Source organism: Staurois parvus, unplaced genomic scaffold (assembly GCF_062004578.1).
Source record: "Staurois parvus isolate SC_StPar_1 unplaced genomic scaffold, SC_StPar_1.0 ptg001740l, whole genome shotgun sequence".
Taxonomy (NCBI): domain Eukaryota; kingdom Metazoa; phylum Chordata; class Amphibia; order Anura; family Ranidae; genus Staurois; species Staurois parvus.
In genome coordinates, this window is record NW_028319536.1 from 118,506 (window position 1) to 143,955 (window position 25,450).

The window sequence follows — 25,450 nt, forward strand, 5'->3', positions numbered from 1 at the left end:
AACCGACCGGCATGAAACGTGTCAGAGATAGTGATGAGGTGTCGCCGAAACGCACAGCGATGCTGGGAAGAATGTCCAGACTATGAACTCGGCTTCATCTGAATGTGACAGCCCGGTGCCGGCATATCTGGAGAGGAATGAGCCGGCCCTGGACCAGAACATGATGAAATGATGACCCGGTGTAGTCGGGACACGCCGCATCATCAACCGCCAACCACACCGGCTCAGCGGACTCAACACCTTCCGTTTCCTTGTTTATTCCCGTAATCGCCATGGAATGATTTTTAAAGGGTAAATCCACTTTCGCGGGAAAAAAATTGAAAAAAAAATAAGTAGCCCCATAGCAGCGGTCTGATAGCCGTTGTCCCCTATGCCATGGCAATGGTTTCATGAGAGACCTCCCCTGGATCAGGGACATGGCCACCATAAGTAGCCCCATAGCAGGGTCTGATTGCCGTTGTCCCCTATGCCATGGCAATGGTTCTATGAGAGACCTTTCCGGGATCAGGGACATGGCCACCATAAGTAGCCCCATAGCAGCGGTCTGATAGCCGTTGTCCCCTATGCCATGGCAATGGTTTCATGAGAGACCTCTTTGGGATCAGGGACATGGCCACCATAATTAGCCCCATAGCAGCGGTCTGATAGCCGTTCTCCCCTATGCCATGGCAATGGTTCTGTGAGAGACCTCTCCAGGATCAGGGGCATGGCCACCATAAGTAGCCCCATAGTAGCGGTCTGATAGCCGTTCTCCCCTATGCCATGGCAATGGTTTCATGAGAGACCTCTCTGGGATCAGGGACATGGCCACCATATGTAGCCCCATAGCAGCGGTCTGATAGCCGTTGTCCCCTATGCCATGGCAATGGTTCTATGAGAGACCTTTCCAGGATCAGGGGCATGGCCAACATAAGTAGCCCCATAGCAGCGGTCTGATAGCCATTGTCCCCTATGCCATGGCAATGGTTTCATGAGAGACCTCTCCGGGATCAGGGACATGGCCACCATAAGTAGCCCCATAGCAGCGGTCTGATAGCCGTTGTCCCCTATGCCATGGCAATGGTTCTATGAGAGACCTTTCCAGGATCAGGGGCATGGCCACCATAAGTAGCCCCATAGCAGCGGTCTGATAGCCGTTGTCCCCTATGCCATGGCAATGGTTCTATGAGAGACCTCTCCAGGATCAGGGGCATGGCCACTATAAGTAGCCCCATAGCAGCGGTCTGATAGCCGTTGTCCCCTATGCCATGGCAATGGTTCTATGAGAGACCTCTCTGGGATCAGGGACATGGCCAACATAAGTAGCCCCATAGCAGCAGTCTGATAGCCGTTGTCCCCTATGCCATGGCACCAGCAATGGATGAATTGTGGTAGATACAGAATGGCTTCCTGCCCAATTCTCATATGTTCTTCGGACACGCTATTCCAGTGATAGTCATTAGCTAAGCTGTATTCAGGTTTCCATTCCCTATCACGGAAGGCCTGCACATCCTGTTGAGTTTGCCAAAACAGGGCTGAGGCCGTCTTGAGTTGTCAGCTTTTCAAATAATGCTGAAATGCAAAGTCAAAATCCGCGAAGCCACCCCACTTGAGGTCAAGGAACCTGACAGAGTTCTTGGCTGGATGGTGTGGTGAGGGGCTCTTTGAACTGACTGTCAAGGCCATGGACGGGGCAGTTCCTGTTCTTCTGGAACCATTCCAACATGTTCCTATTGACACGATGGGGAAGGAACTCTCAGACACAATGTGCTTGGGTCACACTGTTTACTCAATGCAGGAAATGAGGCAATACGAGTACAGAGAGGGGAAATGGCTGGCCAGTAGATCAACTGAGGCTATAGGCTTTTCTTTCCAACAGCTGCTTCTACGCAGTCCCCAACTTACAGGGACAGGAGTTAAAGACATGGCCTTGGGATTTGGAGTCACCACATATTTATGTACATCACTAACGAGCAAACATTTATATTTTCTAAACTTGTTAGTACCAGCGATATGCATGTACACAATATTGCCAAAAGTATTGTCCCGACCATCCATATCATGTGATTCAGGTGTTCCAATCCCCTTCAAATCATGTGATTCAGGTGTTCCAATCCCCTTCAAATCATGTGATTCAGGTGTTCCAATCCCCTTCAAATCATGTGATTCAGGTGTTCCAATCCCCTCCCAATCATGTGATTCAGGTATTCCAATCCCCTCCATGGACACAGGTGTATACAATCAAGCCCCTAGGCATGCAGACGGCTTCTACAAACATTGGTGAAAGAATGGGTCGCTCTCAGGAGCTCAGTGACTCCAAGCGTGGTCCCGTGATAGGTGGTCACCTGGGCAATAAGTCCATCCGTGACATTTCCTGGCTACTAAATATTCCACGCTCAACTGTTAGTGGGATGATAACAAAGTGGAAGCAACTGGGAACAACAGCCACTCAGCCACCAAGTGGTAGGCCACGTCACATGACAGAGCGGGGTCAACGCATGCTGAAGCGCACAGTGCGCAGAAGTCACCAACTGTCTGCAGAGTCAATAGCTAAAGACCTCCAAACTTGGTGTGGCCTTCAGATGAGCCCAACAACAGTGCGTAGAGAGCTTCATGGAATGGGTTTCCATGGCCGAGCAGCTGCATCCAAGCCTTCCATCACCAAGTGCAATGCAAAGCATCGGATGCCGTGGTGTAAAGCACGCCGCCACTGGACTGTAGAGCAGTGGAGACGTGTTCTCTGGAGTGACCAATCACGCTTCTCTGTCTGGCAATCCAATGGACATGTCTGGGTTTGGCGGTTGCCAGGAGAATGGTACTTGCCTGACTGCATTGTGCCAAGTGTAACGTTTGGTGGAGGGGGGATTATGGTGTGGGCTTGTTTTTCAGGGGTTGGCCTTGGCCCTCTAGTTCCAGTGATGGGAACTCTTAAGGCGTCGGCATACCAAGACATTTTGGACAATTTCATGCTCCCAACTTTGTGGGAAGAGTTTGGGGATGGCCCCTTCCTGTTCCAAGTTTCAAGTGACTCCGGAATGCATGTCGATGTGATGTCATTGTTATGCCATAACTACTTTATGTGTGGACATTCCTTCTTTTGTGGATGTAAAGGACAACGGGTGGGTAGTGTGGAGGCTTCTGGCATGGAGAGGGGCGAAGGGTTCAGCCTCAGCAAGGAAGGACAGTGTTCAAGCAGCAGACGCCAAATCTAGCCAATCACAAAGCCCCTCTTGCCCCAATTCGTCTTCCCAGTGTGCCCATCAGCTACTTTATGTGTGGACATTCCTTCCTTTGAGAATGTAAAGAACAACGGGCGGGTAATGTGGAGGCCTCTGGCATGAAGTGGGGTACAAGATGGCGAAGAGTTCAGCCTCAGCAGGTGAGGACAATGTTCAAGCAGGAGAGTAGTGGGGGTAGAGACTTGCGCTGTTGGCACCAAATCTAGCCAATCACAAAGCCCCTCTTGCCCCAATTCTTCTTCCTGTTGTGCCCACCAACTACTTTATGTGTGGACATTCCTTCCTTTGAGGATGTAAAGGACAACGGGTGGGTAGTGCGGAGGCCTCTGGAATGAAGTGGGTCACAAGATGGCGGAAGGTTCAGCGGGGGTAGAGATTTGCGCCCTTGGGTGCCAAATCTAGCCAATCACAAAGCCCCTCTTGCCCCAATTCTTCTTCCCGGTGTGCCCACCAACTACTTTATGTGTGGACATACCTTCCTTTGAGGATGTAAAGGACAACGGTGGGTAGTGTGGAGGCCTCTGGCATGGAGTGAGGAACAAGATGGCGGAGGGTTCAGCGGGGGGTAGAGACTTGCACCCTTGGTGTCAAATCTAGCCAATCACAAAGCTCCTCTTGCCCCAATTCTGCTTCCTGTTGAGCCCACCAACTACTTTATGTGTGGACATTCCTTCCTTTGAGGATGTAAAGGACAATGGGCGGGTAATGTGGAGGCCTCTGGCATGAAGTGGGGTGCAAGATGACGGAGGGTTCAGTGGAGGTAGAGACTTGCGCCTTTGGTGTCAAATCTAGCCAATCACAAAGCTCCTCTTGCCCCAATTCTTCATCCTGTTGTGCCCACCAGCTACTTTATGTGTGGACATTCCTTACTTTGAGGATGTAAAAGACAACGGTGGGTAGTGTGAAGGCCTCTGGCATGGAGTGGGGCACAAGATGGTGGATGGTTCAGCGGGGGGTAGAGACTTGTGCCCTTGCGTGCCAAATCTAGCCAATCACAAAGCCCCACAAGATGGCGAAGGGTTCAGCCTCAGCAGGGGAGGACAGTGTTCAAGCAGCAGAGGCCAAATCTAGCCAATCACAAAGCCCCTCTTGCCCAAATTCTTCTTCCTGTTGTGTCCACCAGCTACTTTATGTGTGGACATTCCTTCCTTTGAGGATGGAAAGGACAACGGGTGGGTAGTGTGGAGGCCTCTGGCATGGAGTGAGGCACAAGATGGAGGAGGGTTCTGCGGGGGTAAAAACTTGCGCCCTTGGCACCAAATCTAGCCAATCACAAAGCCCCTCTTGCCCCAATTCTTCTTCCCCTTGTGCCCAGCAGCTACTTTATGTGTGGACATTCCTTTCTTTGAGGATGTACAGGACAGCGGGCGGGTAGTGTGGAGGCCTCTGGCATGGAGTGAGGAACAAGATGGCGGAGGATTCAGCAGGGATAGAGACTTGTGCCCTTGGCATCAAATCTAGCCAATCACAAAGCCCCTCTTGCCCCAATTCTTCTTCCCGGTGTGCCCACCAGCTACCTGGTAACTCTTCCATGCAAGAAAGAAGAACCCCAACTGGTTGCCCAAGCACTACTGAAGGACAATTACATCTGTGAAGGCTGAAAAGCGACGTAGGCTTGGAGCCAATTCCCCAGAACAAAGCTCCTACCACCATTCTATATCCGGTCCCCCAGGAGCGCCGCGATGGTGGCGTGAGCCTTTATTGTATCCGTGGCATCTAGCCGCCCCTCCCCCCCCGAGCCTTCTTTTCTCCAGCCCAATGTTCCCATGCGTCCTCCCCACTGATTTCACAAGGTAGGTGTTAAGCTTTCCTTATAATTATTGACAAAAGACAACAAATTGAAATGCCGGCCGGGCTTTACACGGCTTCTAAAAATACGCCGACGCCACGCTGGGGTCTGCTTACGGTATGTAAAGCACAATTAACGGCGAGGAGCGACCGAGCGGGGGGGGGAGGGGGGGATAATGATAATTATAGATTCAACACAGCCGTGTGAGAACAGAAGGTTTTGTCGCCACGTAATCACATTTCCAACAAAAAAAAGTCAGAAAATCAAAGTAACCGTGAGCCATTTCCTTGCAAAAGACAAAAAAAAAAAAGTGATATTTTAACCCCTTCCTGTCTCTTTAAAAAGTTGAAAACGCACAGGAAATGATCGGCGGTCATGTGACTCCTGAGATTGGCCGTCACGGGGGGGGGGGGGGGTCACATGATTGGGAGCCGGTGCCCGCCCACTCTTTTGCCGGCCGTGTGTTGAACGTGAGGTTAGAGCCAGAAATAGGAAGAAAACATGGAGCTGGCTACGAAAGCTCCGTTCACACTTGTGCAACTTCATAATCGCACGATTTTCATTGCGACTTTACGGTGCAACTTGACGCGACTTTGGAGGAGTTCCACTTTGGCTTTGACCAAGGATAACTGATTGTGCTCTACAAAGTCACATGCAAGTCGCATGTATATCATTCAGGTGAGACTCTAATGCAACGTTGGAGGGTTTATATTGGTCCACAAGTCGCATTTATATCATTCAGGTGCAACTCATGCAACTTTGGAGCAGGGGCGGGCTGACCATTTGGAAACTCGGGCACTGCCCGAGGGCCCGGGGTCAGTAGGGGGCCCCATGAGATGCCCCTGGTACCTTTTTCATAGGCTTTTTTGAGTGTGGGCAAGGACACAGGGGCCCCATGATCCCCTATTGCCCGGGGGGCCCCATGAGTTGTCAGTCCACCCCTCATTCCAGCCCAACCAGGGGCGGACTGTCCATTTGGAAACTCAGGCACTCCCAAAGGGCCCAGGGTTAGTAGGGGGCCCCATGAGATGCCCCTGGTACCTTTTTCATAGGTTTTTTTGAGTTTGGGCAAGGACACAGGGGCCCCATGATCCCCTATTGCCCGGGGGCCCCCATGAGTTGTCAGTCCGCCCCTGCTTTGGAGGGTTTACATTGGCCCACAAGTCGCATGAAAGTCGGACCAAAGGAGTGCACGAACTATTTTCAAGTCGCTGCGACCTGAAGTCGCACAGGTGTCACCGATTCTCATTGGGAACATCGCGTCTATGCAGTTTGCTTTTGATCCGTTCCCGGTGCTTTTTTGTGGTGCGCTTCGTGTTTTTTTGCACTTGAGTTTTGCCTTTTTAAAGCCATTTTTTTCTTTTGGACAATTTGTCGTCGGGCGGATTATGCAAAACAGCGCAGATATATAAATAAATATACACTCCAGTAAAAAATTTAATAAATAATAATTAATAAAAAATATATAAAAAATATATACAAAATGAAAATGAATAAGTCCCACTGCAAATCAATAAAGTGAATAATCACCAGCGCCAAAATCGTGAAATTATATACCAAATAAACGCTGCTGCTCAGTAAACACCAAAAAATAATATAAGACATCAAAACAACGCAGGTATATATATAAATGTACACTCCAGTGAAAAATTAAATAAATAGTTAATAAAAAATATATAAAAAATAAAAATGAATAAGTCCCACTCCAAATCAATAAAGTGAATAATAAAAATAAAAAAACATTCATAAAACTCCTTTTTTTTAAAAAAAAAAAAACCTTTTGACCCGCGTTTCCACCGAAATAGTGCTCAAATACCACACCTCACTCACCAAATATTGGTGAAAAAAACGCCTTTTAGGGTTTTTTTTTTTTGGGGTCCTAGACCCAGTCAATAAGCCTCCAAACACTTAGGGGAGATCCAATAATATCTGGTGTTTGGAGGTTTATTGACTGGGTCTAGGACCCCCCCAAAAAAAAACTGATGAGAAAAACGAATGTAAAAGGCACAAAAACGGTAAACAGATGGAAAACGGATGTAAACGGATCAAAGACGAAAGTAAATGGATGTAAACGGATGTAAACAGACGATCTATTTTTGCATTTGTAAAGGATGTAAAAAAGTGATGTAAAAACTGACGAGAAACTGATGGAAAAAAACAAATGTAAATGGATCAAAAATGATAAACAGATGGAAAATGGATGTAAATGGATCAAAATTGAATGAAAATGGATGAAAAACAGATGTAAACAGACAGATGGTGTGTTTTTTTGCATTTGTAAAGGATGTAGAAAACTGATGTAAAAACTGATGAGAAACCAATGAAAAAAATGAATGTAAACAGATCAAAAGTGGTAAACAGATGGAAAATGGATATAAACAGACAGACGATCTGTTTTTGCATTGGTAAAGGATGTAAAAAACAGACAAGAAACTGATGGAAAAAAAGGAATGTAAACAGAATAAAAACGGATGTAAACAGATAAAAAAAGAATGTAAATGGATGTAAACGGATGATCCGTTTTTGCATTTGTAAAGGATGTAAAAAAAATGATGTAAAAACTAATGAGAAACTAATGAAAAAAACGAATGTAAAAGGCTCAAAAACGGTAAACAGATGGAAAACGGATGTAAACGGATCAAAGACGAATGTAAATCGATGTAAACGGATGTAAACAGACAGACGATCTATTTTTGCATTTGTAAAGGATGTAAAAAAGTGATATAAAAACTGACGAGAAACTGATGGAAAAAAACAAATGTAAATGGATCAAAAATGATAAACAGATGGAAAATGGATGTAAATGGATCAAAATTGAATGAAAATGGATGAAAAACAGATGTAAACAGACAGATGGTGTGTTTTTTTGCATTTGTAAAGGATGTAGAAAACTGATGTAAAAACTGATGAGAAACCAATGAAAAAAATGAATGTAAACAGATCAAAAGTGGTAAACAGATGGAAAATGGATATAAACAGACAGACGATCTGTTTTTGCATTGGTAAAGGATGTAAAAAACAGACAAGAAACTGATGGAAAAAAAGGAATGTAAACAGAATAAAAACGGATGTAAACAGATAAAAAAAGAATGTAAATGGATGTAAACGGATGATCCGTTTTTGCATTTGTAAAGGATGTAAAAAAAATGATGTAAAAACTAATGAGAAACTAATGAAAAAAACGAATGTAAAAGGCTCAAAAACGGTAAACAGATGGAAAACGGATGTAAACGGATCAAAGACGAATGTAAATGGATGTAAACGGATGTAAACAGACAGACAATCTATTTTTGCATTTGTAAAGGATGTAAAAAAGTGATGTAAAAACTGCCGAGAAACTGCAATGGATCAAATGGATGCAATGGTAAATGGATCAAAAATGGTAAACAGATGGAAAATGGATGTAAACAAATCAAAAACGGTAAACAAGTGGAAAATGGATATAAATGGATCAAAATTGAATGAAAATGGATGAAAAAGAGATGTAAACGGATGTAAACAGACGATCCGTTTTTGCATTTGTAAAGGATGTAAAGCAAATGATGTAAAAACTGATGAGAAACTGATGAAAAAAATGAATGTAAAAGGCTCAAAAAATGGTAAACAGAGGGAAAACGGATGTAAACAGACAGACGATCTGTTTTTGCATCTGTAAAGGATGTAAAAAAATAATGTAATAACTGACGAAAAACTGATGGAAAAAAATGAATGTAAAGTGGTCAAAAATGGTACACAGATGGAAAATGGGTGTAAATGGATCAAAAACGGTAAACAGTTGGAAAATGGATGTAAACAGATCAAAAACGGTAAACCGATGGAAAATGGATGTAAATGGATCAAAATTGAATGAAAATGGATGAAAAAAACAGATGTAAATGGATGTAAACAGACAGATGATCCATTTTTTCATTGGTAAAGGATGTAAAAAACTGATGTAAAAACTAACGAGAAACTGAAAAGGAATGTAAACGGATCAAAAACAGATGTAAACGGATGAAATATGGATTCGAAAATGGGGGTAAAAAGTGAAGTTTTGATCTGTTTGGCTCCGATTTTGAAAAAACCCACAAATGAACTGATGGAAGAAACGGACCGGCGGTGTGAAAGAACCCTAAAGCAGGATTCCTCATCAGTCGGCCCTTCCAGCAATCGCCAGCCTGGCCAGTGTGCCGGTCCGGGCACGCTTCCTGAGCCGTCTCAATAATAGGAGTTCCGGTGGGACTTACCAAGATGTCGGAGTTCTCCCTCCGGAACGGCGGCTGCTCGGCCCTCTCGTTGGGGGGGTTGAAGATATAGGTGGAGGTGGCCCCCGTGTTCCTCATGATGGGTAAACTCAACGACCGGAAATCCTTCACCGCCTGCTCCACCTTTAGCTCATCCCCCGGTTTGGCTGCAAAGACAGAAAACACAAATGATTGGATGACGGAGGATCGCACAGCAGGATGACGTCATATCCACGGGCGGACTGACCATTTGGAAACTCAGGCACTGCCCGATGGCCCAGGGTCAGTAGGGGGCCCCATGAGATGCCCCTGGTAACTTTTTCATAGGTTTTTTTGAGTTTGGGCAAGGACACGGGGGCCCCATGATCCCCTATTGCCCGGGGGCCCCATGAGTTGTCAGTCCGCCCCTAGTCGTATCCATGAGCTCAGGGAATACGAACAAACATCAAGTTATGTATTTAGGATCGACCATTAAAGCAGAACTCCGGGCAAATACAGACACGGGACTGCAGCTCTGTCATCACTTGGGGCTCATTCACACCGCAATGCATCCGCTACCGCAGCACGCTGCATCTCCAGCCAATCTGTTAGCTTGGAGTAGGGGAGGGGAGAGAAGCAGGGGCGTGCCCGGCCATCCCAGGCTATGGGGCTGTGTGTTTCTATTGATGCACGAAGTGCAGGGAGACACCACAGTAGTCCCTACATGCAAGGGTGACACCATAGGATGCTTGGAAAGTGCAGGCTGTGGTCAGTCTGTTAGCATGATGTCCTCCCAGACGCGTCCCTCACACGCCCCCGGCGCTCTCTGTGAATGCTGGGTCCTTTGGACACAGCTGATCACATGACATGGTAAAAGGCCAATCAGAGTGGCCTTTTACCATGTGATCAGCTGTGTCCAATCACAAGAGATCACTGTGTAAATACACTTGCTGGTTATTGGCAGCATTTTCCTCACTTTTTTCACATAGTCACAGTGTGAGGAAAGCACTGCTGATAACCTGCAACTGTCAAAGGAGACATCTGCACTGATAATCAGGGCCACCTCAAAAGTGCCCAACAGTGCTGCCAATTTATGCCCATCAGTGTCCAACAGTGCTGCCAATTTATGCCCATCAGTGCCGCCAATTTATGCCCATCAGTGTCCAACAATTTATGCCCATCAGATCTTCCATTCTAGATCTCCCCATCCTGGCATCTCCAAGTTCCCTTATCCTGTCCTCCTAGATCTTCCCATCCTCACACCTCCATGAGTCTTCATCTTGTCACCCCTCTAGATCTCCCCATCCTGGCATCTCCAAGTTCCCTCATCCTGTCATTCCTCTAGATCTTCCATCCTGTCCTCCTAGATCTTCCCATCCTCACACCTCCATGAGTCTTCATCTTGTCACCCATCTAGATCTCCCCATCCTGGCATCTCCAAGTTCCCTCATCCTGTCATTCCTCTAGATCAATGGTTCTTAACCTGGGTTCGATCGAACCCCAGGGGTTCGGTGAGTCAGTCTCGCGGGTTCGGCAGAGGTGAAGACCCACACCCGACTCATATGATTCGTGATGACATGCCCCGCTTGTCCATCATTGGCTGCAGGTGGTCACGCAACATCGCTTAGCCCAGTGGTCGGCAAGCCGCGGCTCGCGAGCCACATGCGGCTCTTTACACGCTTTAATGCGGCTCTTGTGTGCCGGGCGCCCGCTCCCCTCCCTCCTCTCTGGCGGCAGGGACTCTGCAGCGTGATCCAAAAAAAAAAACAGCCAGGGCAGCGCGCTCAAATGCAATAATTGGCCAGTCTCGCTGCCACTCATCCTGATAGCCAGTGATTGGCTGTCAGGATGTGTGTAGGCGGGGCAGCGTGACGAACGTGAGAGGAGCTAGGCTCCTCTCACAGTCCGCCCTGAAGACCGGAACGGCGTGGGAATACGGCGAGAGGAACGCGCGGAGCAAAGGTAAGTGAATTGACACAGGGGGGACTTGGCTTACTACTTGCTACTTACTTACTACTACTATATAAGGGATGAATTAATATGGGGGATGAATTACTATACGGGGGATGAATTACTATATGGGGGATGAATTACTATATGGGGGATGAATTACTATATGGGGGATGAATTACTATGGGGGATGAATTACTATATGGGGGATGAATTACTATATGGGGGATGAATTACTATGGGGGATGAATTACTATATGGGGGATGAATTACTATATGGAGGATGTATTACTATGGGGGATGAATTACTATATGGGGGATGAATTACTATATGGGGGATGAATTACTATATGGGGGATGAATTACTATATGGGAGATGTATTACTATGGGGGATGAATTACTATATGGGGGATGAATTACTATGGGGGATGAATTACTATATGGGGGATGAATTACTATATGGGGGATGAATTACTATGGGGATGAATTACTATGGGGGATGAATTACTATATGGGGGATGAATTACTATGGGGGATGAATTACTATATGGGGGATGTATTACTATGGGGGATGAATTACTATATGGGGGATGAATTACTATATGGGGGATGAATTACTATATGGGGGATGAATTACTATAGGGGGGATGAATTACTATAGGGGGGATGAATTACTATATGGGGGATGAATTACTATGGGGGATGAATTACTATATGGGGGATGAATTACTATGGGGGATGAATTACTATGGGGGATGAATTACTATATGGGGGATGAATTACTATATGGGGGATGAATTACTATAGGGGGGATGAATTACTATATGGGGGATGCATTACTATATGGGGGATGAATTACTATGGGGGATGAATTACTATATGGGGGATGAATTACTATGGGGGATGAATTACTACGGGGGATGAATTACTATATGGGGGATGAATTACTATATGGGGGATGAATTACTATATGGGGGATGAATTACTATATGGGGGATGAATTACTATATGGGGGATGAATTACTATGGGGGATGAATTACTATATGGGGGATGAATTACTATAGGGGGGATGAATTACTATATGGGGGATGAATTACTATATGGGAGATGTATTACTATGGGGGATGAATTACTATATGGGGGATGAATTACTATGGGGGATGAATTACTATATGGGGGATGAATTACTATATGGGGGATGAATTACTATGGGGATGAATTACTATGGGGGATGAATTACTATATGGGGGATGAATTACTATGGGGGATGAATTACTATATGGGGGATGTATTACTATATGGGGGATGAATTACTATATGGGGGATGAATTACTATGGGGGATGAATTACTATATGGGGGATGAATTACTATATGGGGGATGAATTACTATATGGGGGATGAATTACTATGGGGGATGAATTACTATGGGGGATGAATTACTATATGGGGGATGCATTACTATATGGGGGATGAATTACTATGGGGGATGAATTACTATATGGGGGATGAATTACTATGGGGGATGAATTACTACGGGGGATGAATTACTATATGGGGGATGAATTACTATATGGGGGATGAATTACTATATGGGGATGAATTACTATAAAACAGTGGTTCTTAACCTGGATTATGTTTTTGTTTTTGTGTGAAAATCATGTTTTAATGGTTTTGTTCTTTGTTCTTAACGGTTTTGTTCATTTTGTGCACCTATGTATAAATATATACCTATGTTTTGAATTTTAAAAATCATATTTTATTTTTCCAATTAAGAAGGGTTCGGTGAATGCGCATATGAAACTGGTGGGGTTCAGTACCTCCAACAAGGTTAAGAACCACTGCTCTAGATCTTCCATCCTGTCCTCCTAGATCTTCCCATCCTCACACCTCCATGAGTCTTCATCTTGTCACCCCTCTAGATCTCCCCATCCTGGCATCTCCAAGTTCCCTCATCCTGTCAACTCTTTAGATCTTCTCATCCTCTCCACCTAGACTTTCACTTCCTGGCCAAGATCTTCTATCCTGTTATCGCTCTATGTCTTCCAATCCAACATCCTCCTAGATTCCCCCCAACGTTATTCTTGTTCCTCTTGAAATTGGACCTTTTTCTCTTTATCCATGCGGTCATTAACCATCCCATGTCTTATTTTGTGCAGCTGAGGAAGGAGCAGAAGTGTCGCCTGTTATATGGGGAGAACTTTATGACTCGGTCGGACGATTTTCGAAATCATTGATGGCACCGCCAGATTACCGAGCGAACGATGGACGAAAAATCATTTGGAATTCGAACCATGTATGGCCTGCATTACGGTGAAGTCGCACGATTTCACAGTCGGGGGGGAACACGCCGATTTCAGATGCGATTTGCAAGACATCGAACGTCGATATCTATGCAAATCGCACCAAAAGTAGTGAATTCGCTGCTTTAGAAATCGGTTTGGCCCCGACCAAGTCGGAACCGCGCCGATATGACCGCTGTTGCTGCGGACAATACAGCGCGATGCGGAGTGCGATTTGCAAGTCGCTGGGCATGCAAATCGCATGCCAACTCGCATCCAAGTTATGCAGGACATAGACGGGTCGTTTATCGGCAGAATTTTCGTCCGCACGAAAAATCGTCCGATATTCACGCCAATTAGTGGGGCCAGCCCGTCGGCCGTTTTTCGCGGATCTTCGCGGATTTATTTTTATATCGGTAATGCTGGAAAATCCACGAAAAACAGCTGTTCGTGGACATGGGTGGCAGCATCGGCAACGGGGCCAACCGATTTTATCGGTCGAACATTCAGCCGATAAACGGCCTGCCGAAGGATCGATGAAGCCAATCTCGCCATGCTCCGGATAGCTTTCTTTGCTTCTCTCGGATGAGTGCGACCGAACAGCTCGCTCATCCTTCCCCACCATATGTGCGCGGCGAGAGCGCGGCCTGGGAACAGACGCGGAGCGTGATGACGTCACCGCCACCTGCTTATTAATTACGTAACGGCCAATCTGCTATTCAAATCTGATATAACGGAGGAGTGGGGGAGGGGGCGCCGAGCCGGCCAGGGACGAGTCGTTCAAGTGTTCCTTCCTCCATCGAACGTCTGCTGAGATTCGGGGTTTTCGGTCGCGCGGCGCTCAATGTTGTGCGTTTTTAAAAATCACGCATCGTATGTTCCCGCCAGCATGGCTTCCGAATGGCGGAGACGCACAGATTGACACTCATTGGGGCGGGTTTACTAAACAGACCGTGCACTTTGCAAGTGCTTTTCGTCAGCAATAAAACATATTAGACTGTGCACTTTGCGAGTGCAGCTGCTCCAGAGCTTAGTAAATGAGGGGATGATGCACTTTGGAAAGAATTCCCAATCACAAGCAAAAAAAAAAAAATAGCATTTTTGCTCGCACAGGATTGGACGATGGAAGTCAGTAGAAATTCTGCTCATTTACTAGCAACTGCACTTTCAAAGTGCACAGTCTATTTGCCTTTAATAAACCACCCCATAGGATAACATGAAGGGGAGTTTACATGGCAGAGAAGAGAAACGCCGGACGCCCCTAGGAGCAGCTCTAAAATGATTCATAGGGGCTGATTTACTAAAGGCAAACAGACTGTGCACTTTGCAAGTGCAGCTGATCCACAGCTTAGTAAATGAGGGGAAGCTTCACATTGGAAAGAACACCCAATCACGTGCAAGCAAAAAATAAAACAGCCTTTTTGCTCGCACATGATTGGACGATGGAAGTTGGCAGAGATTCTGCTCATTTAGTAGCAACTGCACTTGCAAAGTGCTCAGTCTATTTGCCTTTAGTAAATCCACCCCATAGGATAACATGAAGGGGAGTTTACAGGCAGAGAAGAGAATTGCCGGACGCCCCTAGGAGCAGCTCTAACATGATTCATTGGGGTGCGTTTACTAAAGGCAAATAGGCTGAGCACTTTGCAAGTGCTTTTTGTCAGCAATAAAACATATTAGACTGTGCACTTTGCGAGTGCAGCTGCTCCAGAGCTTAGTAAATGAGGGGAAGCTTCACATTGGAAAGAATACCCAATCACAAGCAAAAAAAAAAAAAAAAACTGCATTTTTGCTCGCACATGATTGGACGATGGAAGTCAGTATAAATTCTGCTCATTTACTAGAAACTGCACTTGCAAAGTGCCCAGTCTATTTGCCTTTAGTAAACCACCCCATAGGATAACATGCAGGGGAGTTTACAGGGCAGAGAAGAGAAATGCCGGACGCCCCTAGGAGCAGCTCTGACATGATTCATAGGGGGTTGATTTACTAAAGGCAAATAGACTGGGCACTTTGCAAGTGCAGTTGCTAGTAAATCACATGCAAGTGCAGTTGCTAGTAAATGAGCAGAATCTCTGCTGACTTCCATCATCCAATCATTTGCGAGCAAAAATGCAGTTTTTTTTGTTTTTTTCCCTGGCATGTGATTGGCTGTTCTTTCCAAAGTGCAGCTTCCCCTCATTTATTAAGCTCTGGAGCAGCTGCACTTGCAAAGTGCACAGTCTATTTGCCTTTAGTAAATCCACCCCCTATGAATCATTTTAGAGCTGCTCCTAGGGGTGTCTTTCCAAAGTGAAGCTCTGGAGCAGCTGCACTCGCAAAGTGTGTTTTATTGATGACGAAAAGCACTTGCAAAGTGTCCAGTCTATTTGCCTTTCATAAACCCGCCCCAATGAGCGTCAATAGAGTTCCTTTCCTGTCACGTGATTGGATAATCTTTCTAAAGCTTCCCCTCATTTACTAAGCTCTGGAGCAGCTGCACTTGCAAAGTGCCCAGTCTATTTTCCTTCAGTAAATCATCCCCGTTGAATTATTCAATCAAGATGCCCAAAAAGTCCCAACCCCCTACAAATCACATGCGTGAGAAAGTCAAGGCCCGCCCACTGACGCAAAGAATCGATTGGCCGTCTCGTTAATTGCATTCCGAATGTTAGGAAACGGACTGAAAGCTGCAACTCCTTCAATGTACGTCTCCGTCACACGAACGTTCCGATCCGACCCGTTATTCAGGCGGAACCGACCGGAACCTCCATTCTCCTCTATGGAGCGGCACGTGTCTGTTTGCACCCGCAGACACCCGAGCCGCCAAAACCGGACGGATGGGGATCCAAATCCCCTTCCGTCTGTCGGATCGGATGAAAACGGACAGGCGGTCCCCGGGCCCTGAATGGTCAGTCCGCCCCTTGTCAGAGAGTGAAGGCAAAGTCCACCCAAAAACGATATTCCGCGTTGGATGAATGAGCTCAGTGGCTTCAGATGTCTCTTAAGGACTCACAGGAAAGTGATATGAAGGCTCCCTCCCTGCAGTCTCATTTCCTCCGCTGCATTCCTAAAGATGCAACTGACCATCCGAAGCTGAGCTTTTTGACGGATCGGCCCCGTGTCCTCCGTCATACGTGAGGGAAGTCCTCTCCTGATTTTTTTGGCAGGAAACTTTTTCAAGGCAATAGGAAACCGCCAGTGCAGCTCCAGGAGGCTTCAAAGAAATGAAACCCCGGCCCCAGATCTTTAACATTCACAATAGGACTGGGGGGGGGGGGGGTGGGAAGGGGGGGGGCGGGTCCTTCCATGCCAAGAATGACTTCTACAATCATAGCAACGGAGAACAATGCATTTTTATAAAACTCCAATTCCATCCGAAATTTCCTTTTTCCTGTCCACTGCTCTTGGACTTCTCGAAAGCACGCCTAAAAATCGATATACAGTATATATATATATATATATATACTGTATACACACAACACATCCCTATCTTTATGGGTCTTGTAGTCCATGTGGCCAAAAGTATGTGAAACCCTCCAGAAGATGGAGCTGAGTTGTCTCCAGTGATAATCAAACGAAGACATTGTAGACCATTGTGCTCTTCCATCCAACCGCTTGGTGAAGACCCTTTTCTAGTCCAACATGACTGTGCCCCTGTGTACAAAGACATGGTTGGACCAGTTTGGTGGGGAGGAACTCGAGTTTCCTGACCTCAACCCTACTGAGCAACTTTGGGATGACTTGGAACACCGATGGTGAGCCAAGTCTTCTCATGTAACATCAGTACCTGACCTGGAGGAAATCCAGTGTCCTGCATAGAGCCCTGACCTCAACCCTACTGGGATGAATTCCAAGACTGATGGTGAGCCAGGTCTTCTCATCCAACATCAGTACCTGACCTGGAGGAAATCCAGTGTCCTGCATAGAGCCCTGACCTCAACCCTACTGGGATGAATTGGAAGACCGATGGTGAGCCAGGTCTTCTCATCCAACATCAGTACCTGACCTGGAGGAAATCCAGTGTCCTGCATAGAGCCCTGACCTCAACCCTACTGGGATGAATTGGAAGACTGATGGTGAGCCAGGTCTTCTCATCCAACGTCAGTACCTGACCTCACAAATTCTCTTTTGGATGACCGGGGTTCTAGCCTTCCCTTGCAATTCCAGCCTCGTAGCAACAGTCTTGGAAAGGTTCTTTCCTGTTCAAGCATGACTGTGTACAAAACCAGCTCCATACAGACATGGTTTAACCAGTTTGGTGTGGAGGAAATCCAGTGTCCTGCATAAAGCCCTGACTTGGGATGAATTGGAAGACCGATGGTGAGCCAGGTCTTGTCATCCAACGTCAGTACCTGACCTCACAAATGCTCTTTTGGATGACCGGGGTTCTAGCCTTCCCTTGCAATTCCAGCCTCGTAGTAACAGTCTTGGAAAGGTTCTTTCCTGTTCAAGCATGACTGTGTACAAAACCAGCTTCATACAGACAAGGTTTAACCAGTTTGGTGTGGAGGAAATCCAGTGTCCTGCATAGAGGCCTGACCTCAACCCTACTGGGATGAATTGGAAGACTGATGGTGAGCCAGGTATTCTCATCCAACATCAGTACCTGACCTCACAAATGATATTTTGGTTAATTGGACAGAAACACCCCAAAAGGCACACACCAACATTTTGTGGAAAGCCTTCCAAAAAAGTAGAGCCAGCTCCATAAAGACTTGGTCTGATCAGTTTGATATGGAGGAATTCAAGTGTCCTGCACAGAGCTCTAACCTCAACCCTAGTGAACAGCTTTGGAAAGAAGTGGAATGCCATATGTGAGCCAGATCTTCTCAACCAGCATTAGTACCGGACCCCACAAATGTTCTTTTGGATGACCAGGGTTCTAGCCTTCCCCTGCACTTCCTTGTAGTAACAGTTTTGGAAAGGGCATTTTCATTTCTAGCATTACTGTGCTCAAAACCAGATCCATAATGACATGGTTCGATAAATTTGATGTGGAGGAATTTAAGTGTCCTGCACAGAGCCCTGACCTCACCCCTACTAAACATGTTTGGAATACTTTGGAACCCCAATGGTGAGCCAGGTCCTCTCATCCAACATCAGTATACCTCACAAATGGGCAGAAATTCCTACATACACCCACCAAAATCTCATGGAAAACATTCCCAGAAGACTGGAGGAACTCAAACATCCTGACCTCAGGAGGAATTGGAATGCCAACTGTGAGCCAGGTCTTCTCATCCAGACTCAGTACCTGACCCCACAAATGTTCTTTTGGATGATCAGGGTTCTAGCCTTCCCCTGCACTTCCAGCCTTGGGGTCACAGTCTTGGAAAGGTAATTTTCAGTTCCAGCATGACTTTTCTCAAAGTCAGTTCCATAAAGTAATGGTTTGATGACCTTGGTATGGAGGAAATGAAGAGTCCTGCACAGAGCCCTGACCTCAGCCCTACTGAACACCCTTGAGGTGAACTGAAACAAGCCAGGTCTTCTCATCCAACATCTCCATAGAGACATGGTTTGACAAATCTGATGTGGAGGAACTCAAGTAGGCTTCAGAGTCCTGATAGATAGATAGATAGATAGATAGATAGATAGATAGATAGATAGATAGATAATAGATGGATAGATAGATAGATAGATAGATAGATAGATAGATAATAGATAGATAGATAGATAGATAGATAGATAGATAGATAGACAGATAGATAATAGATGGATAGATAGATAGATAGATAGATAATAGATAGATAGATAATAGATAGATAATAGATAGATAGATAGATAGATAGATAGATAGATAATAGATAGATAGATAGATAGATAGATAGATAGATAGATAGATAGATAATAGATAGATAGATAGATAGATAGATAATAGATAGATAGATAGATAGATAGATAGATAGATAGATAGATAGATAGATAATAGATAGATAGATAGATAGATAGATAATAGATAGATAGATAGATAGATAGATAGATAGATAGATAGATAGATAATAGATAGATAGATAGATAGATAGATAGATAGATAGATAGATAGATAATAGATAGATAGATAGATAGATAGATAGATAGATAATAGATAGACAGATAGATAGATAGATAATAGATAGATAGTTAATAGATAGATAGATAGATAATAGATAGATAATAGATAGATAATAGATAGATAATAGATAGATAGATAGATAGATAGATAGATAGATAGATAATAGATAGATAGATAGATAGATAGATAGATAGATAGATAATAGATAGATAGATAGATAGATAGATAATAGATAGATAGATAGATAGATAGATAGATAATAGATAGATAGATAGATAGATAGATAGATAGATAGATAGATAATAGATAGATAGATAGATAGATAGATAGATAGATAATAGATAGATAGATAGATAGATAGATAGATAGATAATAGATAGATAGATAGATAGATAGATAGATAGATAGATAGATAGATAGATAATAGATAGATAGATAGATAGATAATAGATAATAGATAGATAGATAGATAAATAGATAGATAGATAATAGATAATAGATACAGTTGTGTCCAAAATTATTCAACCCCCACTGAAATTGAGTGTTTTGGCCAGTTTGACATTGCTTTTGATCATTCAGTCATCTTGCTTACATTTACATTAAAGAGGCACTTGTAGGTCAGACAAATATAACATAACAGTTATAATGAAATAACCACAAATGTCTTTTCTGTGCTCACAGCATTATCAGTTTTATTCAACCCCCAAGTGACATTCAATCTTAGTACTTAGTACAGCATCCTTTTACAGTTATAACAGCTTTTAAACGTGAAGCATAGCTTGACACAAGTGTCTTGCAGCGATCTACGGGTATCTTCGCCCATTCTTCATGGGCAAAGGCCTCCAGTTCAGTCACATTCTTAGGCTTGCGCACTGCAACTGCTTTCTTTAAGTCCCACCAGAGGTTCTCAATCGGATTTAAGTCTGGTGACTGCGATGGCCACTCCAAAATGTTCCAGCCTTTCCTCTGCAACCATGCTCTAGTGGACTTGGAGGTATGCTTGGGATCATTGTCCTGTTGAAAGGTCCAACGTCTCCCAAGCCTCAGGTGTGTGACGGACTGCATCACGTTTCCATCCAATATCTCCTGGTACTGAAGAGAATTCATGGTACCTTGCACACGCTGAAGCTTCCCTGTACCTGCAGAAGCAAAACAGCCCCAAAGCATGATTGACCCTCCACCATGCTTCACAGTAGGCAAGGTGTTCTTTTCATCATAGGCCTTGTTCTTCCTCCTCCAAACATAGCGTTGATCCATGGGCCCAAACAGTTCTAATTTTGTTTCATCAGTCCACAGAACACTATCCCACAACTTTTGTGGTTTGTCCACATGGCTTTTGGCATACTGCAGTCGACTCTTCTTATTCTTTGGAGACAGCAAGGGGGTACGCCTGGGAGTTCTGGCACGGAGGCCTTCATTACGCAGTGTGCGTCTTATTGTCTGGGCTGAAACTTCTGTACCCACATCTGACAAATCTTTTCTCAGTTCCTCAGCAGTCACACGGGGACTTCTCTCCACTCTACGCTTCAGGTAGCGCACAGCAGTCGAAGTCAGCATCTTCTTTCTGCCACGACCAGGTAGCGTTTCAACAGTGCCCTTTGCCTTGAATTTGCGAATGATGCTTCCTAAGGTGTCTCTTGGTATGTTTAACATCTTTGCAATCTTCTTATAGCCATTGCCCTTCCTGTGAAGAGAAATCACCTCTTCTCTTGTCTTCCTGGACCATTCTCTTGCCTTCACCATGTTTGTAACCACACCAGTAAATGTCTAGAAGGAGCTGAGTATCACAGTCATTTTAAAGCTGCCTAATTGGTGCTTATTATGCTTGATTGCTGCTCGGTGACATCCACAGGTGTTTTCAATACCTGATGGAAAGCACCTGTATGAACCTCTGTTCTTCAGAGTGGTAGTCTTTAAGGGGTTGAATAATTGTGGCAATGAAGAAACCACATAAGAACCATTTACTACTGTATTACATAAACAATTGATGTCATTTTAGTTGCATTTGGGTAGTTACAACGTCCTTGTAGGATTTGATTCTGAATACAATTCCAAATGTACACTATAGTCCCTAAACCCCTTTACAGCATTGGGGGTTGAATAATTTTGGACACAACTGTAGATAGATAGATAATAGATAGATAGATAGATAGATAGATAGATAGATAGATAGATAATAGATAGATAGATAGATAGATAGATAGATAGATAGATAGATAGATAATAGATAGATAGATAGATAGATAGATAGATAGATAGATAGATAGATAATAGATAGATAGATAATAGATAGATAGATAGATAATAGATAGATAGATAGATAGATAATAGATAGATAGATAATAGATAGATAATAGATAGATAGATAGATAGATAGATAGATAGATAGATAGATAGATAGATAGATAGATAGATAGATAATAGATAGATAATAGATAATAGATAGATAGATAATAGATAGATAGATAATAGATAGATGATAGATAGATAATAGATAGATAGATAGATAGATAATAGATAGATAATAGATAGATAATAGATAGATAGATAGATAGATAGATAGATAATAGATAGATAGATAGATAGATAGATAGATAGATAGATAGATAGATAGATAGATAGATAGATAATAGATGACACAGATTGGCTCAGATGGTCTAAAGCTAGGCACTGCACTGGCATCACACGCAATTCTATGCAATCTCATTTTGTAACCTATATTATGAACCAGTTTAATCAAGTATTTTTTTAACCCCCCACTGCCCTTTATATCCTTTAATAATTCCCTAAAACCACAGACTTACCCCCCTTTATCCTTTATAAACTCCCTAACACCCCACCCTCACAACCTTATATCCTATAATAATTCCCTAACACCCCGCCCTCACCCCCCGACAGGGGCAAACTGACAACTCATGGGGCCCCCGGGCAATAGGGGATCATGGGGCCCCTGTGTCCTTGCCCAAACTCAAAAAAGCCTATGAAAAAGGTACCAGGGGCATCTCATGGGGCCCCCTACTGACCCCGGGCCCTCGGGCAGTGCCGAGTTTCCAAATGGTCAGTCCGCCCCTGCCCCCCAATATACTATAATATTTAATTTTCAACCGTAATATGAACTAATATAATAAGCACCCCATGATACCCCATAATGATTCCTCTGCACCCCGTAACCACCCTCTGATCCCCCCCCCAAATAATTCCCTGATCCCCTCTAATCACGTCTTACAAACCACGGGGACTGTGTGTCGGGGAAGTCCGGCATTGCACAATGAATGCCCCAGAGGGGAAATGCTGATGTGTGCCGAATAGTAGAGGCGAGGATAAAACTGGGCGCAATAAGTGGGAAGAAACGCCGTCGCTCGCTTGACACCTTGGCGCACCGGTATGTAAAGTGTGCAACAATTGGGATGAAATGTAAGAATTAATAAAAAAAATAAAAATTGTTATAGCGAACGCTCAACTCCTCACTGAAGAGGCAAAAGACAAGAGGGTGGGTGGAAATGGGGTGCAGGAAATCTCCTGGGGGGGATTCCGATCGATAGGGTCCCCGTCTAGGATCGATAAGAGAGGTCATTACCGTGCAGTGGTGTCGCTCGCTGCTCCCTGCGCTCTGCACGCTCCCCCTGTGTCTGCACCGCACTCCCGTCCAGACACATCCTGCCTGCCTCTTCCTGAACCTGCATCCTTCTCCTGGGTTTTCCCAACTTGAAAATGTAAGGAAAACAGAATCATCTGCACCGAACGCCTTCAATGCTCTTCCCATTCATTTGCTGGGCGGATGGTAAAACGAAAGCAGACGCCCTCGGGGAATTTGTGCTGCCCAAGTTCAGTCACTGTCCTCAGGGAAAAGCACCAAGGAAAACACGAGTTACGGGAAACGTTGGAGATTAATTTCTCCGGGAAATGTTTGGGAAACTCTTATTTCAGTGAGGCTCCGTGTGATGTTCATGGCATTTCCAGTGCGACTACAGTGCCTTGAAAAAGTCTTCACACCCCTGAAATGCCCCCCATGTTGTCATGTTACAATGTATTTATTGGGATTTGATGTGATAAACCGACACAAAGTGGCACATAATTGTGAAGTCGAAGGCAATGAGAAATGGTTTCCAACATTTGTGATATGATCTCCATGTATAATACATAAGGGGGGATATGATCTCCATGTATAATACATAAGGGGGGATATGATCTCCATGTATAATACATAAGGGGGGGATATGATCTCCATGTATAATACATAAGGGGGGATATGATCTCCATGTATAATACATAAGGGGGGATATGATCTCCATGTATAATACATAAGGGGGGGATATGATCTCCATGTATAATACATAAGGGGGGATATGATCTCCATGTATAATACATAAGGGGGGATATGATCTCCATGTATAATACATAAGGGGGGGATATGATCACCATGTATAATACATAAGGGGGGATATGATCTCCATGTATAATACATAAGGGGGGATATGATCACCATGTATAATACATAAGGGGGGATATGATCACCATGTATAATACATAAGGGGGGATATGATCTCCATGTATAATACATAAAGGGGGATATGATCACCATGTATAATACATAAGGGGGGATATGATCTCCATGTATAATACATAAGGGGGGATATGATCACCATGTATAATACATAAGGGGGATATGATCTCCATGTATAATACATAAGGGGGGATATGATCTCCATGTATAATACATAAGGGGGGATATGATCACCATGTATAATACATAAGGGGGGATATGATCACCATGTATAATACATAAGGGGGGATATGATCTCCATGTATAATACATAAGGGGGGATATGATCTCCATGTATAATACATAAGGGGGGGGTATGATCACCATGTATAATACATAAGGGGGAATATGATCTCCATGTATAATACATAAGGGGGGGGTATGATCTCCATGTATAATACATAAGGGGGGGATATGATCTCCATGTATAATACATAAGGGGGGATATGATCTCCATGTATAATACATAAGGGGGAATATGATCTCCATGTATAATACATAAGGGGGGATATGATCTCCATGTATAATACATAAGGGGGGATATGATCTCCACGTATAATACATAAGGGGGGATATGATCTCCATGTATAATACATAAGGGGGGGATATGATCTCCATGTATAATACATAAGGGGGGATATGATCTCCATGTATAATACATAAGGGGGGATATGATCTCCATGTATAATACATAAGGGGGGATATGATCTCCATGTATAATACATAAGGGGGGATATGATCTCCGTGTATAATACATAAGGGGGATATGATCTCCATGTATAATACATAAGGGGAGGGATATGATCTCCATGTATAATACATAAGGGGGGGGATATGATCTCCATGTATAATACATAAGGGGGGATATGATCTCCATGTATAAATACATCAGTGGTTCATATAGTGAACTCGGTGTAGTTATTCCCCCTGAGGTCATCACAGAGGACAAGGGGGCGCTCTTTACGTCTGGAGGAAAATAAATGTAATCTCCAAACAGAGAAAGGTTTCTTCACAGTGAGAGCTGTGAGAATGTGGAATAGACTCCCTCAAGAGTTGGTTGTGGCCAGCTCAGTGGATTGCGTAGGAAAGTCCTGGGTTTTTGCCTTTTTCTGGACCAACTGTAGGATTATAATTTTTTTTTGGTTGACCTGGATGGACTTTTGTCTTTTTTTCAGCCAGACTAACTATGTAATTATTCCTCCCACTGACACCAATGATGGGGCACTATTCCTCCCACTGATACCAATGATGAGACACTATTCCTCCTACTGACACCAATGATGGGGCACTATTCATCCTTCTGACACCAATGATGAGACACTATTCCTCCCACTGACACCAATGATGGGGCACTATTCCTCCCACTGATACCAATGATGGGGCACTATTCCTCCCACTGACACCAATGATGGGGCACTATTCCTTCCAC

The 25,450-nt window shown here is 44.3% G+C and overlaps 1 protein-coding gene across 3 annotated transcripts in view; it reads right to left on the reverse strand.

Annotated features, from left to right (window-relative positions):
- Positions 1–25,450, reverse strand: part of PLEKHG5 (pleckstrin homology and RhoGEF domain containing G5) — a 362,885-nt gene that overhangs the window by 118,499 nt on the left and 218,936 nt on the right. For 2 of the 3 annotated variants that reach the window (XM_089663652.1, XM_089663653.1), the window contains one exon: positions 9,234–9,397. In XM_089663652.1, coding sequence (XP_089519778.1) covers positions 9,234–9,397 — 164 coding nt within the window. Of the gene's footprint in view, positions 1–9,233; positions 9,398–23,055; positions 23,199–25,450 lie in introns of those variants that run through there. The other variant, XM_089663654.1, reaches the window with a different exon arrangement.